The sequence below is a fragment of the Tachypleus tridentatus genome, chromosome 3 (assembly GCF_004210375.1).
Source record: "Tachypleus tridentatus isolate NWPU-2018 chromosome 3, ASM421037v1, whole genome shotgun sequence".
NCBI lineage: Eukaryota > Metazoa > Arthropoda > Merostomata > Xiphosura > Limulidae > Tachypleus > Tachypleus tridentatus.
In genome coordinates this window covers 27546129-27565010 of record NC_134827.1, presented here as the reverse complement: position 1 = coordinate 27565010, position 18882 = coordinate 27546129, and the positions used below count along the sequence as shown (strand labels likewise).

Below are 18882 nucleotides of genomic sequence, written 5' to 3'. Positions count from 1 at the left end.
AACCTTATAATCTTTTAGGTTCCTCATGACCATCTGTACTATAGATACGAAATTTTAGAGGTCATCGGAAAAGGGTCTTTTGGTCAAGTTATTCGAGCACTTGATCACAAAACTAACCAGCAGGTGGCAGTAAAAATCATTCGGAACAAGAAAAGGTATACATTACTTCAGATTTGTTTGTTGTTAAGCGTAAAGCTTCGCAATAGGTTATCTGTATTCTTCCCACCACGACTGTAAAGCTCCACAATAGGTTATCTGTACTCTTCCCACCACGAGTGTAAAGCTCCACAATAGGTTATCTGTACTCTTCCCATCACGAGTGTAAAGCTCCGCAATAGGTTATCTGTATTCTTCCCATCACGAGTGTAAAGCTCCACAATAGGTTATCTGTACTCTTCCCATCACGAGTGTAAAGCTCCACAATAGGTTATCTGTACTCTTCCCACCACGAGTGTAAAGCTCCGCAATAGGTTATCTGTACTCTTCCCACAACGAGTATTTAAACTCGGTTTTAAGCGTTGTGAGCCCTCAGACTTAGCGCTTAGTCACTGGGAAGCATTAGTTTAGGAGGAATATTCTCGTTGTGCATTTAAGGAATAAAAATAAATAAAATTCGTGAATAAATTAGGCTTAGTTAAAAGTTTCTTTGTTTATGAATTTCGCACAAAGCTACTCGAGGGCTATCTGTGCTAGCCATCCCTAATTTAGCAGTGTAAGACTAGAGGGAAGGCAGCTAGTCATCATGACCCACCGCCAACTCTTTGGCTACTCTTTTACCAACGAATAGTGGGATTGACCGTCACATTATAACGCCCCCACGGCTGATAGGGCGAGCATGTTTGGCGCGACGGGGATGCGAACCCGCGACCCTCAGATTACGAGTCGCACGCCTTAACACGCTTAGCCATGCCGGGCCATATTTAAAAGTAAAGCAAAATTCACACAACGAGAAATGATCCATCAGAACTTATATATTTTGGATGTTGTTGTTTTCAAAATTAGAGCTTTAAAGAAATGCTCCTATTCTCTGAATTATAACATAATGTTTTGGGACAACAAGGGTCTTAACTGTCCAATATTCTAAATTCAACTAAAACTATTGAATACTAAATTTTTAAAAAAATACTATAACACGTCCTTATCTTTCATATAGTTATCAAGCTTTTATCTTAAACTCACTTAAATTTACTACTTTCACAACGTCTGAATGCAACCTATTTTAAAGGCTAACTACCCTGTTAGAAAAGTAAGACTGTCTTAACTGGAGATGACTCGTATCCTGCCAAAATTTACGTTCGTGCCCATTAATCTTACTATCCTGACAGTTATATTTGTAAAACGGTAATTTTCTAACACTGTCAATTCCTTTTACAATCTTAATCTCCTCAATTAGATCTCCTGTACCTCTTCCTTTTTTCAAGAGAAAACAATTTGAGAGGTTCCAGTCTCTCCTCTTATGACAACCTCTCCATTCCAAGCACCATTTTAGTAACTATCCTCTAAACTACAAGAACTCAATGTCCTTCTTAAGATAAGGAGCCTAAGACTGATACAGTACTCCAAATATAGCCTAATTAGTGATTTATACAATGAAATTATAACCTCTTTAGACTTGTATTCAATATTTCTGTATATACAATCTAAAATCTTATTTGTCCCGTCACGTACAACAGTACATTGCTTGGATGGGTTAATGTACTGATTGACTGTTACACAAAGATTCCTTTCCAAGGTTATTGCATCCATATTATATTTATAATTCAAATTATGATAACTCACATGCATTATTTTCCGTTTTTTTTTGTATTTAAAACCCATCTACCATTTGTTTACTCAACTCACTAAATGATGTAAATCCTTTTGTAAAGTAGTAGCATTCTCTTCACAGTTAGTAAGATCCAAGAGCTTGATGTCATCTTCAAATTTAAGTAATTTTTTGAGTATTCTTTTATCTATGTCATTGATATAAATCAGAAAGGGCAAAGGTCCTAAGACTGAGCCCTGAAGTACAACATGTGTAGCATTAATCCAGTTTGGCTGAATTCCATTTGTAAAAAACCCTGTGCTTTCCTCCATCACGCCACACTTCTATCTAATCAACTAACTCCTCATCCATACTTATAGAGATAACTTTTTTACAAATCTTTTATATAACACTCTGTCAAATGCTTTCCGGAATTCCAGATACACCAAATGTGCACCCTTATTATCATCTACATAAACAGTAACACTTCCAAAGCATGTCAGAAAATTGGCAAGGCAGGATTTTGCTTCAGTGAAACCACGTTAACTATCTGATGAAATTATAGATTTTTGAATGCCTTTGTAAAGTATATTTTATCAGACTATCCAAACATTTTCTACAACTGGTGCGTGGGCGTATAGTTACTGGGACAATACGCCCGTTATTCAAGGACTTACAAAAAGAACACAGCAAATGGCTAACCTTTAACCTCCTTCTGAACTGTTGGGGAAATATTTTCAAGCCCATAGTTATTTTGATAATATTTCAAGGTAACTTTGTTACGAAAGTCAAAAAAAATATAATCTCAAAACTATAATCCTGCAAGGAATTGTGGAAATTGTTGTAAACTCAATGTATTCGCCAAATCGTGGTTCAGTTGTCACTTTCAAATAAACTAATCTTTCAACAAATCTTTTAAAAGATAATTTTTGTTCTCTCATCTTCCTTCAGATTTCATCAGCAAGCTCTAGTTGAAGTGAACATTCTAGATCTTCTGTGTAAGAAAGACAGCGATGGTTATCATAATGTCATCCGTACTATTGACCACTTTCACTTCAGAAATCACTTGTGTATCGTCTTTGAATTAATGGGGTACGTAACTGATATTTTACGAAAAATAATTGTGTTAATTAACTTAAGCAAACATGTATGCTTAGTCTACTCAGTCCTTCCACATACAACATTAAATTCAAGGAAAACCGGGTGTTTACAGGATATAGAAGATTATTAAGTGTAACAAATGGTACTTTCTAAGTTGTTAATTGACCATCGAAACTTGCAAGTAAATAGATGGTATTAATTAGGTTTTGCTGGCAAGATTCGATGCTAACTTAATAATTTAGAAAAGGCCATTGCTACGTAATGGTAATAGGTATGACAGAACTGTTCTGCTTACTTATTACTATTTAGAAAGTTAATATGATAATTGCGTCTAATGAATAGTTATTTTGTTAATTATTTTGTCACAACTTTCGTCACAAGTTTGTGTTACTGCTGTTAAATATTCTGTGTTCCTCTCGGTACTATATATATATATATATTCTTTTTTTGTGTGTCGTTTATTTGAACTTTTTGCTTGACCTCTGTAGCCTGAACCTGTATGAACTTATAAAGAAGAACAACTATCAAGGCCTAAGTTTAGGACTAATTCGAAGATTTACGTATTCGCTTATACAGTGTCTTCGTCTTTTGTACCGAGAGAACATCATTCATTGTGACCTGAAACCGGTAATTACAATAATTATCGATTTTCTTACCTTTTGTATACATCGTACTCAGCCGTTAGCCTAATTCGGTGTCATGTTGTAACTTTATTATTTTCAGTTTCGACATGGTAACCAATCACTGTTCCAATATTTAATCAAAAAAGTCGCCATTATAGTGGTTATTTTATCATGTTTGTTTGACCACGTTACTCTCGATTTGATTTTAAATTATTGTTTGTTCTCTAGATATTTATAAACTAAGGATGTTCTGTTTGAGGATATTCTATCTCCACATATGAAACACGCCCAACTTTATCTAAAGTTTTTGACCAATCACAGAAAGTCCACATTTTCTTGAATCCTGAGTAAATTAATTAATATATTAATCGGTTTTAAATTACATAACTGTCTTAAACTGTAACTCCAAAACGTAAATACTTTTTTTGCTGTTAGTAGTTTATATTATTATGGTTTTAATAAAGATTTTATTGTGAATGTTAAGTGGACTGTTTATCCATTTGGAGGCTACGGGAATGTTAAGTGGACTGTCTATCCATTTGGAGAGTATGAGTTAAAATATCGTTAAGGTTAAAAATCTGTAAATTTTCGAGTAAAAAAACTTACAATCGTTTATCCACAAAGACAATACTTTGGTGAGTTTATGAACTTGAAAATTTAAGTTTTAATTATCAGAAGTGTTTTGACTTTAATATTTTAATATATTCTGGAATATTTCTTACACACTTCTAACATGTCAAAGATCTTCTGGTTATTTTGATATTTATACTTCACTTTCACTAATGTTTAATCAAGACAAGCTACCATCAACATAAACAATAATTAGAATGCATTGATTCGTTATTTGGGTACCCTCGACATAAGCGATATTTTTGGCCATAATACTGTTTATTATATCAATTATTGTTATTTTACAAAACTTTCGATTTAGGAAAATATCCTTCTCAAACAACGGGGAAGCAGTTCTATAAAGGTGATAGACTTTGGTAGTTCCTGCTTTGTCCACCAGAGGGTGTACACCTACATACAATCAAGGTTTTATAGATCTCCGGAGGTAGGTTTATAATCTTGGCCACATTAAGATACGAGACAGGGTTGTTTAGTGCCAGTATTATTTTGGTAAGCTTTCGTATAATAAATGTACTTTTTTAAAGTCCAGAAGACTGCTAGTGTATTTTACAGTCCATTTCGCTTTTATTTTTATTTGGAAACGACGTGCCACTTACATTGTATTTAAGAACTTGAGTGTCAGCTTTAAACCTTGTGCCTAACAAAAATACTTTGTTTGTTTATCTTTTGAATTCTTTGCGAAGCTACACGAGGGCTATCTGCGCTAGCCGACCTTAATTTAGCAAAGTAAGACTAGAGGGAAGGAAGCAAGTCATCACCACCCACCGCCAACTCTTGGGCTACTCTTTCACCAACGAATAATGGCATTGACCACCACATTATAACACCCCTACGGCTGAAAGGGCGAGCATGTTTGATGTGACGGGGATTCGAACCCGCGACCCTTGGATTACAAGTCGAACGCCCTTACCACAAAAATATTTTTATTTTTAAAAAGCGGTTTATGCTGTAGATACGAATTAAAATTTAATTGGAAAAGTTTCTCACGTTTTCAGAGAGATGTACGAACTGAACTGCAGCATTAACTTTGTATTTAAAAAAGAAACTCGAAAACAAGGGAACGTTTCTTAGAAATTACGTAATGGAATGGATAATTATTGTATGATAGTTGGAACGTGATTCGTGAGTTAATAGGTTCTGTTGCTTTGTGTATTTTACTTAAAACCAATATGTTTATTTTTTTATTATTCCCTCTGAAAGTACACGTGGTTAAATTGTTAATATACAATTTGTGACGAGTGTTATTACCAATAATACCCTGTGATAAAAGTTAAATTATCCTAATACATCATGTGTTATCATGTTTATAACACTAAATTAAGTGAGGGCCGGCAAGGCTAGATAGACAACACTGCACAAAATTTTTTGAAGTTAAGTTTTGCTTCCTGAAAAGTTTTTGCTGATTGTGACATGTACCTGGTGGGTGTGCACAAATATAGTTTTGGTTTTGCTTCATCACTTAGGAACTCTTGAGAAATAGACAGTTAACTGTTTACCGGCAATAACGTATTTTATTGCGTTTATGTTTCTGATACGCTATTAAGTTTAACATAATTAAAAGTGTTTTGCTCCTGATTTTCGTTTGTATTCAATGTCCGGTGCTTCACGTTGCAGTGTCCAACAGTAGTCAGCAAGCATTGACGGATTCCAGTTGCCCTTATAACCTTTTTTCCATTGTAGCACTGTCCTGGTGACAACTGAATATTTCGATGAAACCACATGTGATTGGCAAATTTGGATGTGATTTTCGTGATCAGCAGCCAAAAATCTATAAGGAACATCCAACAGTGTTCAAGAAGCAAAAACTTTGTTGTGCAGTGTAATGCGCTCGACTCACAATCTCAGGGTCGTGGGTTCGAATCCCCACCCCACCAAACGTGCTTGCCCTTTCAGCTGTGAGAATATTATAACGTTACGTTCAATCCCACTATCCGTTGGTAAAAGAGTAGTCCACGAGCTGGGGGTGGGTGGTAATGACTAGACGCCTTCCTTCTTGTCTTACACTGATAAATTAAGGATTTGCGCGAAATTAAAAACAAACAAACTAAATTTAGTGAATGACGTCATAACTGATATTCATTATTTAGTCTAATGCCACTTATGTATTTCCTGGCCCTCTACAACTAAACAGCAATGACGTAATACAGTTAACTCTGGTGGAGTGTTTTTTACACAGTTATCTTCATACTCATTCGTATTGAAAGTTTTCTCGAGAACATCTCACTTCTCAGTTAGGCTTAGAGTCGGTTGAATGATCTCGTCGTTGTACAAATAGCTTGTTTGTTTTGGAATTTCGCACAAAGCTACTCGAGGGCTATCTGTGCTAGCCGTCCCTAATTTAGCAGTGTAAGACTAGAGGGAAGGCAGCTAGTCATCACCACCCACCGCCAACTCTTGGGCTACTCTTTTACCAACGAATAGTGGGATTGACCGTCACATTATAACGCCCCCACGGCTGAAAGGGCGAGCATGTTTGGCGCGAAGGGGATGCGAACCCGCGACCCTCAGATTACGAGTCGCACGCTTTAACACGCTTGGCCATGCCGGGCCAGTACAAATAGCGATATGGTAACAGTGTAGTTAGGCTTAAGATGGCTGATTTAGCTCTCAAGTAGAACATATCTTAATCCATTGTAAGAAAATACACGTTTCGCTATACGTTTTATACTATGGCTGTGTTTTTATTTAAAAAAAATAAAAGACAACTATAAGTACCACATTCTCTCCGTATTAGTTAACTTGGTTGGTTATAATTTCTATTCTACAATAATTTTATTCAGGTTATTTTGGGAGTACCTTATGGTCCAGCTATTGACATGTGGAGTCTTGGGTGTATTCTGGCCGAATTATACACCGGATATCCTCTCTTTCCCGGTGAAAACGAGGCTGATCAGCTAGCGTCCATTATGGAAATTATTGGACTACCTCCGGCTGAAATTTTAGAGATAGCGTCACGACGCCGTCTTTTCTTTGGTGAGATTAATTGTAATATTAGACTTTGTTAAAGTGCTGACGTTGAATGATTTAAAATACACTGCCGTTGAAACTGCACAAAACTGAAAGGTATTTGTTTATTAGTGTGAGTCAGTACAGGCTATGGAAATTAGGCTTAATCAAGTTTCTACAAATAATGTGTTCAGTTTAAAATATATGTTATTAAGGAATATTTCTATATTATTTATTCTATTTACAGCCACACTATTTCCCAATACATATAATGAAAATGATTTTAACCTTCCAAGTCTGTTAACTTACCGCTAACCTATAGGAGATTCTTACTATCCGAATCGAATCGTATAAAAATATACAGGCTTTAGTATGTACCCGTTATCAGACATGAAACCTCACCATTTGTATATCACCGTACATGATTAGTAATAAAAACCCTTCCACTTTCATTTAATATACACCGGATAGTCCTTTTATATACAAATTTAAGATTGTTACTAAAGCTGTACTAAGTAAAGTCATATCATTGTTAGTTTGTGAAAAAGACTAGTGCCAACTAGCAAAGTAGCTAAAGACGTCTTTGACTTTCAAAGGGGTATGATAGTGAGGGCTCGTCTAGTAGAATATTGCTATTGAATACGTTTTGATAAAACATTTTTAGAGAAAACAACCTTCACTTTCCAAATATACATATAAATATATTTTATCTAAACTTTTTTTTTTTTATGAAAACGTGCAAATCCCCTCAGTAAACACTAAAAGTTTTGAAAGACAACAAAAATTCCGGCTATTGAATACAGGTTTTTCACATCATCGTCTGTCAACATTAGACGACATAAAGCGAATACATCTATCAATAAGAAAGACAGTGGCTGCCAACCACTGCTAATTCATGTAGAGAAACGACTATTGAACAAACATTAAAACCATAACAACATCCGACTGTGTTTCGGTTGACTATTGTCTTAAATAGATAACATTTGACAACAATTCTAAAAATTGACTACCTCAGAAATGAACAGGAAAGCAGTACTTTGGTGGTCCCTAAAGTGTGACCAATAGGCAGTGAATGATTGAAAGTGTTTTATATATTATGATGGCTCAGTTTTTATCCTTTAGTGGTACTCAGAATAGAACAGAAGTAGAGAGAATTCCACATTCACTTACTTAACCTTTCTTGTGTTGTTCTGATACTGCAAACTCCTTGAAGTGGTATAATTGTGAGGGGAATGTTCTTGTTTAAGACGTTTGGCCTCCTAATCCTTTTAGAAAGAGCGAGTAACATCCAGGATGTGTCTAAATATTGTTATTGGTCATTCGGACCCACAGTTATGTACTTCCGTCCCAATGAAAAATAATTTTTCAACCAATAATAGAACAACCTGGTAGAATTTTATTGTCCAAGTTTACATCGAAGAGCATGATCATAACCATACTGACCTTGATCAGTACAATAAACATCTCTCAATTCAGCATGATTTAAATATCAAATTCTCCAGTGTGTGTCAAGCTGATGTCAACCTGAACACTATGTGTAAACCATATTCTTCAACGAATATGTGTCAAGCTGGCACCTGAATACTGTGTGTAAACCATATTCTTCAACAAACTCCAGCGTGTGTGTCAAGCTGACGCCTAACCACTATGTGTAAACCATATTCTTCAGTGAACATGCTACAGCTTAAAATTACATCTTCCGTCACTTTGCAGTCTATTTCGAACCAATTTCTATGTTAGGATAGTTCCTTATATAAGTGTGTCCCAGTGATTAGTGTGCAGAACTGTGGGCCTGAGAATCTAGTTTTTGTGCTTCGTTACTTTTCCCCTTAAAAAAAAACTAGCTGGAGAATGTGTAGTAAGAAGTCCAGGTGTAATTACAAAGTGAATAAAAAGCCATATGGATTTTTGTTTCACCCCACATCTTTTGGATGCTAATGGACAAAAATATTTGTATTGGAAACAAGGTTCTCATTAGTTCGTTATCCAGGGTGGATAAAGTAAAGGAGGGAGTTAACTGTGATCAAAAAAACAAACAAACCATAGAATTTCAACTCTAGTCATAATCACATGGTAATTTTATAAGAAATAGCATTACAGTTTAAAAAAGGTGTAACATTAATCAAAATCTCTGTTGATTCATAGATTCCAAGGGTAATCCTCGAAATGTAACAAACAGCAAAGGGAAAAAACGTAAACCTGGATCCAAAGCTTTGCCCTCAGTACTAGGATGTTATGATGAAATGTTTGTGGACTTCCTTTCAAGATGTCTGAAGTAAGTAACATTAATGCATAGTGTCTCAGTTGTTTGATTCTCCCAGAAAGTTATGTTACGTTATGAAGTAAGTAACATTAATGCATAGTGTCTCAGTTGTTTGATCCTCCCTGAAAGTTATGTTACGTTATGAAGTAAGTAACATTAATGCATAGTGTCTCAGTTGTTTGATTCTCCCAGAAAGTTATGTTACGTTATGAAGTAAGTAACATTAATGCATAGTGTCTCAGTTGTTTGATCCTCCCAGAAAGTTATGTTACGTTATGAAGTAAGTAACATTAATGCATAGTGTCTCAGTTGTTTGATTCTCCCAGAAAGTTATGTTACGTTATGAAGTAAGTAATATTAATGCATAGTGTCTCAGTTGTTTGATCCTCCTGAAAGTTATGTTACGTTATGAAGTAAGTAACATTAATGCATAGTGTCTCAGTTGTTTGATTCTCCCAGAAAGTTATGTTACGTTATGAAGTAAGTAACATTAATGCATAGTGTCTCAGTTGTTTGATCCTCCCTGAAAGTTATGTTACGTTATGAAGTAAGTAACATTAATGCATAGTGTCTCAGTTGTTTGATTCTCCCAGAAAGTTATGTTACGTTATGAAGTAAGTAACATTAATGCATAGTGTCTCAGTTGTTTGATCCTCCCAGAAAGTTATGTTACGTTATGAAGTAAGTAACATTAATGCATAGTGTCTCAGTTGTTTGATCCTCCCAGAAAGTTATGTTACGTTATGAAGTAAGTAATATTAATGCATAGTGTCTCAGTTGTTTGATCCTCCCAGAAAGTTATGTTACATTAAATTATATAACAGTTCAAGAAATAAGTTGTATTTTAACTGTCAGGAAACACATAACTGAACAACTCTATACAAAGTCTAACCAATAAACTGTCAGGTAACACACAACAGAACAACTGTATATATAATCTAACCAATCAGCTGTTAGGTAACACACAGCAGAACAACTGTATATAAAGTCTGGTCAATCAGCTGTCAGGTAACACACAACAGCGCCTCCTTCAGCCTCAACTCGTCTCTTGCCATGAAACTGATCGCCTTCAACATGAAATTAAAGGATTCGTAAATGAGTTGGAACTAGTTTCTATAATTTTAACTTTTCATATGGTTTTCTTCCATCATTAGTGTGTGAAACGATTCCATATTTGTTTATTGGAGTATATTCTAAAGTTACACTTCGCTACGTTCTTATTTAATTTGTGTAAGTGCAGTAGCTTCAGTTGTTAAAATGTGACTTACTAATAAACACTATAACCCATGTGATATAACACTCGTTATGAGGGAGGCTCAGGTTCGAACTTAACCCAAGAATAAAAAAGTATGACAGAATAAATTGCTTCTGTACCTTGTTTGTTACACTGGACTTACACATTAGACATGAGGACAGACTTTATTTGTGAATGGAATGACAATGTAGTAGTGTGAGTTGAAAGTGTTATAGGGGGGGTTATACTATGTTTTTTTGCTTTTTGAATTTCGCGCAAAGCTACACGAGGGCTATATGCGCTAGCCGTCCCTGATTTAGCAGTATAAGACTAGAGGGAAGGCAGCTAGTAATCACCATCCATCACCAACTCTTGGGCTACTCATTTTACCAAAGAATAGTGGGATTGACCGTCACATTATAACTCCCCCACGGCTGAAAGGGCAAGCATGTTTGGTGCGACGGGGATTCGAACTCGCTAACCTCAGATTACGAGTCGAACGTGGTTATACTCTGAATATATTTACAAGAGTTTGTTTGGAATTATGCAAATGGGCTGTTGGTACTCTGGTCACCACGAGTTTCGAAACCCGATTTCTACCGTCGTGAACTCGCAGACTTACTGCTGTTCCATTGGTGGGTGTTTACAAGAATCATTCAGTATGATCATGAAATAAGACTTCCAGTGTTATTGTTACTTACGTGATTCAACGCATCATACTTGTGTTTTTTGGTATCGTAGTTGCATTGTGTCCTTCATCGTATGTTTGGGGGAATACATTGCAGCTGTCATATGAAACAGAGATACTTTCGAACTTCGTTAACTTGATTGTCTAACGGAAGAGAGGTTGTGTAGGGATTCAGTTTGGATTGTTCCTACTTTGACATCAGAACCTGCTTGTCAAAGTCCAATCTTTGTTTTGTCCCTTTGTGTTCGTTTTTTTTCTCTTCTAATATTAAATTTGTTTGTTTGTTTGAAGTTAAGCACAAAAATACACAATTGGCTATCTGTGTTCTATCCATAACGCGTCCCCCGCTAGTACAGCGGTATGTCTCCGGAATTACAACGCTAAAATCAGGGGTTCGATTCCCCGCGGTGGGCTCAGCAGATAGCCTGATGTAGTTTTGCTGTACGAACACACTCTACCCATCACAGGTATCGAAATTCGGTTTTTAGCATTGTAAGTCTGTAGACGTACCGCTGTGCCTCTGGGGGTCCCGACATTAAGAATAATTAACATTTCATCTAATTATGTTTTGTTACACGGAAAGGGAGAGGTAACACATTATATGTGTGTCATAAATTAAGTGCATTATATGAGTTAAGCGAGGATAAAGCACAAAAATTATAATTTAATTTCTTATACGTTATATAAATTTTATAAATAATACCCAGCTTGAAATTATTTTGTTTGTTTCATAGGTTGAAAAACACTGAAAAAATTTCTTAACAAATTAAACTGAAATTTGAATATACATATAAATTAATTGAAATGAATTTTATACCAGAGTCGAAATGGTTTTCTGTTGAGTTCATCGCGAGGAATCGAATCTCGGATTTTAACGTTATAGGTCCGTAGACTTACTGCTGGTCCACCTGGAGGGACAATGAAGAAAGAAAACGAATCTCGTGAACTTTAAATGTTTTTAACAAAGTTCAACTGAATTTTGTTTCTTTGTTAGGCACAAAGGTATAGAATGGGTTATATGTTCTGTGCCCACGGCAAGTATTGAAACCCGATTTTGTTAGTGTGTTAAACCGTCAGACTTACCGCTAACCCACCAAGGGGGTAGGTCACTCAAGTATGAATAAACAACTTACCTATTGCTATTTTCTTAGGACAGAGATACACAGTGAAATATTTGTAAGTTTTATTTAGGCAGTTATCGTTCCAGGATAATCCTGTTCTGTGTGCAACGCAAAATCACTGTATTTATTTCTTTAATCTTTCCGGGTTCTTTGTTTTTAACGTTCCAGATGCAGTTAAATGTTACCATTGTGAGATAAACTTGTTAAAACACAGATCTCGGAAATCCTAATTTGATTTAAACTCGTGTGTTCATGATTTCCCAGTTATTACTATATACGTATAAAAACCTTTTCTTACAGCTGGAACCCGGAATTACGAATTAACCCAGACGAAGCTCTGGGACACAAATGGTTAGTTGGACATAAAGATGGTCGCTGTGACAGAAGTGAAACTAAGAGCTTACGTTCGTCAACTCCTCCAAGAGAGAGTAATACAGGTATAATTTTTGTAGCTTATATCACTCGTATGTCGTAATTTAATATATTTATTACTTAGTTATTCATCAAAAACGTTTTACAGTCGGTTGGCTAATATTTCACTCTGCAAGATTAGGTTCCGTTCCATAATTAAGGTTCAGAAAATAGCTGAGGTCAGATCTCAAGTACATTAACCCTAAAAGGTTATATATATGTCGATCAAATACATACGTCACCAAAGTTTCAAATTATCATGTCAAAAAGAAAAGCTTAAACAGCTCAGTTTTCATTTATTTGCTTTAAAATTCCTAGACGATTTCATTTAACAAATAACTGATGTTTTAGATTCTCTCTTGAATATCATGCGGTTTTTACTTTTGATGAATACCTCTGGTTCATGTTCTTTGTACATTAATTCTATAGTTTTATGTTTTTAATTGGTAGTTTAAATATATTGTTATATCCATGAATACTCGTGCTACGCAAATATTTATTTTGCGTGATATGCATATACGAGTTTATTGACATCTTCGATTTTTATAGTTTTTTTCTTTATGAAACAGCTTTTATATACACAATACGATACTTTCAAAGTTACTATGTGAAAGCCGATGAAATTTTGAAAAAAATAACTGATCTAAAAATAAGTGAACTCCTACCGGTTTTTTGTTGTTGTTGTTTTCACATTACACTAAGTAAGTCCATTACAGATCCAAATCGGAGTCGTGTAAAAATGACGTTTTTAACTTTAAGATTTCCTTTCGTCTCTTATCGTCTAGCCTAACTTATTACCTCATGTTTTCGAAGGTAAGCTTCTTAGGCGGAATCCATGGAGATAAAAATATCTATGGCAGTAACTTGTAAGAGACAAGAAAAATAAAATATGTTTACACTACTATGATTTCGAGCCGTAACAAACAAACAAACAACGATGAATGTGTTAACGAAAACTGTTAGTAGTTTAAAATTTCTCAGTTTTGACGTTTAGATCGTGGGTTTATTGTTGATCTTTCTTTTTACCTCAATCCAACAAAGTCACAGAATGGCTTCTTTTGAATTTCGCGCAAAGCTACACGAGGGCTATCTGCGCTGTCGTCCCTAATTTACCAGTGTAAGAACAGAGGGAAGGCAGCTAGTCATCACCACTCACCGCCAACTCTTGGACGACTCTTTTACCAACGGATAGTGATGACGAGAAAACTATATGTAAAAACGGCTGGTTTGGGTTCAGAAACATTTTTAGTGGGATTGACCGCGCATAATAACGCCCCTATGACTGTTTGATGTGACTGGCTCGAAGGGCAAGATGATGGCTTCAGTTATCTCATTTGATCAACACATCCTAAGAACGTACTTCTACTGTTTGTTTGTTTTAATTTCACCCAATTTAGCAGTGTAAGGCAAGAGGGAAGGCAGCTAGACATCATCACCCACCGCCAATTTTTTCGTTACTCTTTCACAAATGAATAGTGAGATTGACCATTAGATTATAACGCCTCCACGGCTGAAAGGGCGACCATGTTTAGTGTGACAGGGATTCGAACCCGTGTCCCTCGGATTACGAGTCGAGTGCCTTAACCACCTGGCCCCACTGAATGAATATAGCTAGCGTGATAGTTGTAAAAGTCACAGTAGTTTTGCGTTTTAAAAATGATCCATGTAACAGTTGTCAATGTCAGAGTCATCATGTGTTTTAAAGATAAGCTACGTGACAGTTGTCGACTTCAGGGTTGTTGTGTTTTAAACATAATCTATGTTATAATTGTTGATATCAGTATCATAAAGTATTCATTATTTTACGAATAAAATGCTTAAAACTGCCTTAAAAGTTTTCGATATAACGGCATGGATTCATCTGTAACTAGACAACCAGAAACCATCAACACTAAAAGTTCTGAAAGGATACAAGTTCGTGAGCAGTTCCATTCGAGAGAAATCTGCTGAAAGAAGTACTGTAAGCAAAACCTCTTCAGAAGAATCTCGTAAGTTCTTTTTGTTCTTCCTAGTTATTAATATTCCCATGTTTTTAAATTGTAATGTTATAAACTACTGCTGGGTAATGTGCGCGGGAAAGTTGGTTCTAAGCCTTTTCTCTTTTCTTTCGGAAATTTTAAAAATGTTCTCATCCGATACTTTTTTTAAATATGATTTCCAAATATATTCAGTAACCCAAAAATAACCTTTGGCATATTAAAAAAATGCTTAAATTGGGTTAAAGAAATAAATAGTTTATTTTGATAATTTTAATCATTTTTATACAGTTCTTTTGCGGCCAGTAGAGAGCGTTGAGAGCAACAATGGAGAATTACAAGATCCTCTCGAAGATTCAGGAACATTTCTCCCGCCTATTCTTTGATCTGGTTAACATAATGTGGGTTTAAAATTCTTTGTAGCACCTTCGATACAATTTAAAAGGAAGATAGCTGCAGGTATTCCAGCTGTTGCAATAACGTTGTTTAGCAGTTTTTTTTTCTTGTGTGTACAAATAGTTAATTACAATTCCTGAATATAATGTGCGAAATAAAGAATATAAACAATAATACATCCGTAACAGACATATCTTTCTCAACATAAAAAATATACCATTTTGAACAAAAAAAAAACAGTTGTTGGTAATGGTAGTAAATATATGATATAGGCTCAGTATGTTTCCATTGTATTCACTACCAAGTATTTTAAAGTGTATAGTTGACCTAACATTCAACAGCATTTCATCTGTGAAGTGTACCACTTGTAACAGATCTATGTTAATATTATCTTATAAAAATATCCATTTCAGATGTTAAAATTATGTACTTCATTCAGTGGTGATTGACCTCTTAAGAACGTGGATAGTTAACGTTTAATCATTTAATAACTGCCAGTAAATACATCATCAAATTTTATTTAGTTTCGCAAAACGTTTGTTAAAACATAGCTTTCCATCATTGGCACAACCACGAGTTTGACTTATAAAAACTCTAAAATATAGGTTTCGATTTGCTGCAGTGGACACAGCAGAAAGCCCAATGTGGCTTTGATCTAAAACAAATACAACCATTCTTTTATAAATTATTTAGTTTTTCTGCTTTTGTTAAAGCTAGGCATTCGTGTATGCAAGATCTTTACCAGAAGATTGAAAATCCAACTTTTGACATTGAATATAATATTAGGTTGAGGAATAATTCGTGAGCGTTTTTAAATAATTTCATTCAAGCATTACATGCAAGACTATACAATACTTCAATGCATGAACACATTACACCCAAAACATTTATTATGATACTTTATTTCATGTAATACCTAGGTATATAGTATGCATTGTTTTAAACGAAATAGCAAGAAATTAAATGCGAAAAGCAGATGGTGTCGAAAATGGTCGATTTTGTCCACTTGACATTTCATTTAATGAGCTGAAAATGAAAGCAAAAATTAAAGACATATGAAAATCAAACACACCATCTATTAGAGCAAAAATTTATCTACCAAATGACATGAAATATTTTGTGAAAGCATTTCATTTCATTTATGAATATATTTGTTTAACTTGAAAAAACGCTCACGAATTATTCCTCAACCCAATAGATATTTGAGTACAAAGTGATAAATTGTAAAGTTAAATTTGTGTTGCAAATGGAAGAAAAACTGTTGACCACACCTTCATTAATCCCACCTATTTCAACTTGACTTCTTACGATTCAAGTCTTTCTTTGCTTATGTTAAACTAATTCTCTTAAATTCTAACATCTAAGTCTTCTAGCACAGAGTCATTATCTGAAACTGTACAAAAGTAGGGATTTGTCACATGATACGAAACAATTTTTTACGTGTTTATAATTAAAATATTTTTAGTTTAAAATAAATGTGCGCTCTTTCTAGTATTTGCATTAGCAGATTTTCAGTAAGAGCCTAATGCTTGAATTATTGTCGCCAAAATAACGTACTGCCGAGTTTTTTTTTTTAAGGATTCCTCATGCATGCTTTACTCATGATGTGCATTTTTAAAAATGTTACTTATATCAAAACTATTGTTGTTATTATTAGTCTAACCACACAGGTTGAATTGGAAATACAAAAACCTCTTTGTATTAGAAGTGCTTTATCCAAATGCTTTGTAAGATTTTTTAAATGAAGGCAGGAACAGAAATCCCACCCTTCACTATAGAAAGTTATAGACCAAAATAAAAGGGCAGCAAGACCTTGGATGGTTCATCCCCGTGAAATAGTCACTAATATTAAACAATAGTAAAGTATTTTTAATGAGTTGTACAAAGGAAAGATTTCTTTTTTAATTCTTTAATGAATTATAAGTATGGATACAGTTGTACTGAACATTTCATTCTCTGTGAACATGTGAGTGTGTATTTTGTAATAACAGTTAACTGAAAAAAAACAAAATACAAAACTATAAATTGTGTGGTGTTTGAAATTTTGACACCCATTTTAATATACTTGGATAAACATAGATGTATTTCTTACTGGATTGTTTCTTTTTAATATATCCAGATATTTAGTATAAAAACATTTGAAGTAATCCTTAATAATGAAATGATAAAATACAGATCACATTGTAATATAGTTTACTTACAATTAAGTACAGAAATCACTCGCCAAACTTAAATCTAACTCGAACTGTGACTGATGTGTGTGTAAAAATCAGAAATCAACTATATTTTGTACTTTGGTTCATAAAATTAAATTTATATTTGATTATTATACATTTTATTTTATAAATAGATCATAGTTCACTTTAGTATTTGGAAAGCTAATTAGGCAGTTACTTAATGTTTGATATTTTTCAGTTACTTTACAGGATAATTGTTTTGATGAGACAAATTGAACATTATGTAAAAAAAATTAAGAGTTTAAATCTAGTGCATTGAAAGAAAATTCAATTTTTAAATGTAGTGATTAAAATAAATTTTTGTATTAATGTCTTCTGAAAAAATTAAAAAGACAAATATGTACACATACATAAAACCCTAGGAAAGTTTAATACATTTTGTTAAGTTGCCATGTGATTAAGTGTACCAAAACAGGAAGGTTTAATACATAAAAATAACATTTCAGTTTGTTTTGTTTCGTTCACATGAAAATCTGTGTATGTAAAAGAAAAAAAGCCTTTGTTAAATGTTAAGTTAAAGCTATCATAAATCTAAGTTCCCTTGTAGATACTGTAAAACCCATTAATTTGTGTGAACAACCCTGCTCTTAAGTATTTTGTGACTTCTAAAGATTATATATTGAGAAGTCTCAGAATTAATTTTCTCACATTTTAAAAAAATCTCTGGTCACGCTATGTATGTTTGATGCTATCACATACTTGTTATGTATAGTGTTATGTAATCAAAGTGTTTGATGTCATTTGAAAATAAATTATTTAACTGTTAGAAATATACAAATTGTCATTAGTTTTGTACTTGTAATTAATAATTTCCACTTAATAAGTAACAAGCTGGGTCACATACGGTTCTAATTATTTCAAGTCGTTTATGGATAAAGCACATGACATCCTTGCATAAGTTACATTATACAATTTCCTTATGCAGAGTTGCCCTATTCCATTATTATAAGGGATATGGATTTATATTGGTAAAGCAAAACATGACCTGATTCCAGAAGGAAAAAAACACAGGTTACCGAGGAGCCAGTTACCAGTAATAAAGAAACCTGTTAAATAGCTTATTTAAAAATTTAGGTCTACAGTAGCCACATTTAGTGTTTTACTGGAACTCACAACCAGATGGCAGACCAACTGTTCATTGTTATCTGGCATGTATCTTGATGTGCATGTTTTAAAAATCTGCAAAAGTTTTGAATAATTTACAATCATTTTGCCAACATTTTTATGGTGGTTTCATTTTACAGATAAAAACAGCAAGTTAAATGTTTGGAGAATAAACAAAATAATGCTCAGATGAGTTTGTACATTACCGTACTAACGTGCTGACACTCCTGTCGTTCAGGTTACGGCAACAATTACAAGTTAAATATTCTGAGGTGTTGAGAAATAAAGATAAACTGTCCATATCATCAGGATATGCATGCAAGGAATATCGTCTTTGTATCAACTAGATCTCGATAAGGTGAACCTTCGAGACAAAACATTTAGCTACATGTCAAAGTTAACAATGCC

The 18882-nt window shown here is 34.2% G+C and overlaps 1 protein-coding gene across 1 annotated transcript in view; it reads left to right on the top strand.

Moving 5' to 3' along the window:
- LOC143246597 (dual specificity tyrosine-phosphorylation-regulated kinase 4-like) overlaps window positions 1–18142 on the top strand; it is a 64268-nt gene extending 46126 nt beyond the window's left edge. The window contains exons 4-12 of the mRNA XM_076493600.1: window positions 19–155; window positions 2696–2836; window positions 3334–3472; window positions 4400–4522; window positions 6879–7071; window positions 9190–9319; window positions 12651–12787; window positions 14633–14749; window positions 15029–18142. Of these exons, the coding sequence (XP_076349715.1) occupies window positions 19–155; window positions 2696–2836; window positions 3334–3472; window positions 4400–4522; window positions 6879–7071; window positions 9190–9319; window positions 12651–12787; window positions 14633–14749; window positions 15029–15123 (1212 nt within the window). The 3' untranslated portion in view covers window positions 15124–18142. The remainder of the gene's footprint in view (window positions 1–18; window positions 156–2695; window positions 2837–3333; window positions 3473–4399; window positions 4523–6878; window positions 7072–9189; window positions 9320–12650; window positions 12788–14632; window positions 14750–15028) is intronic.
- Window positions 18143–18882: the final 740 nt, after the last annotated feature.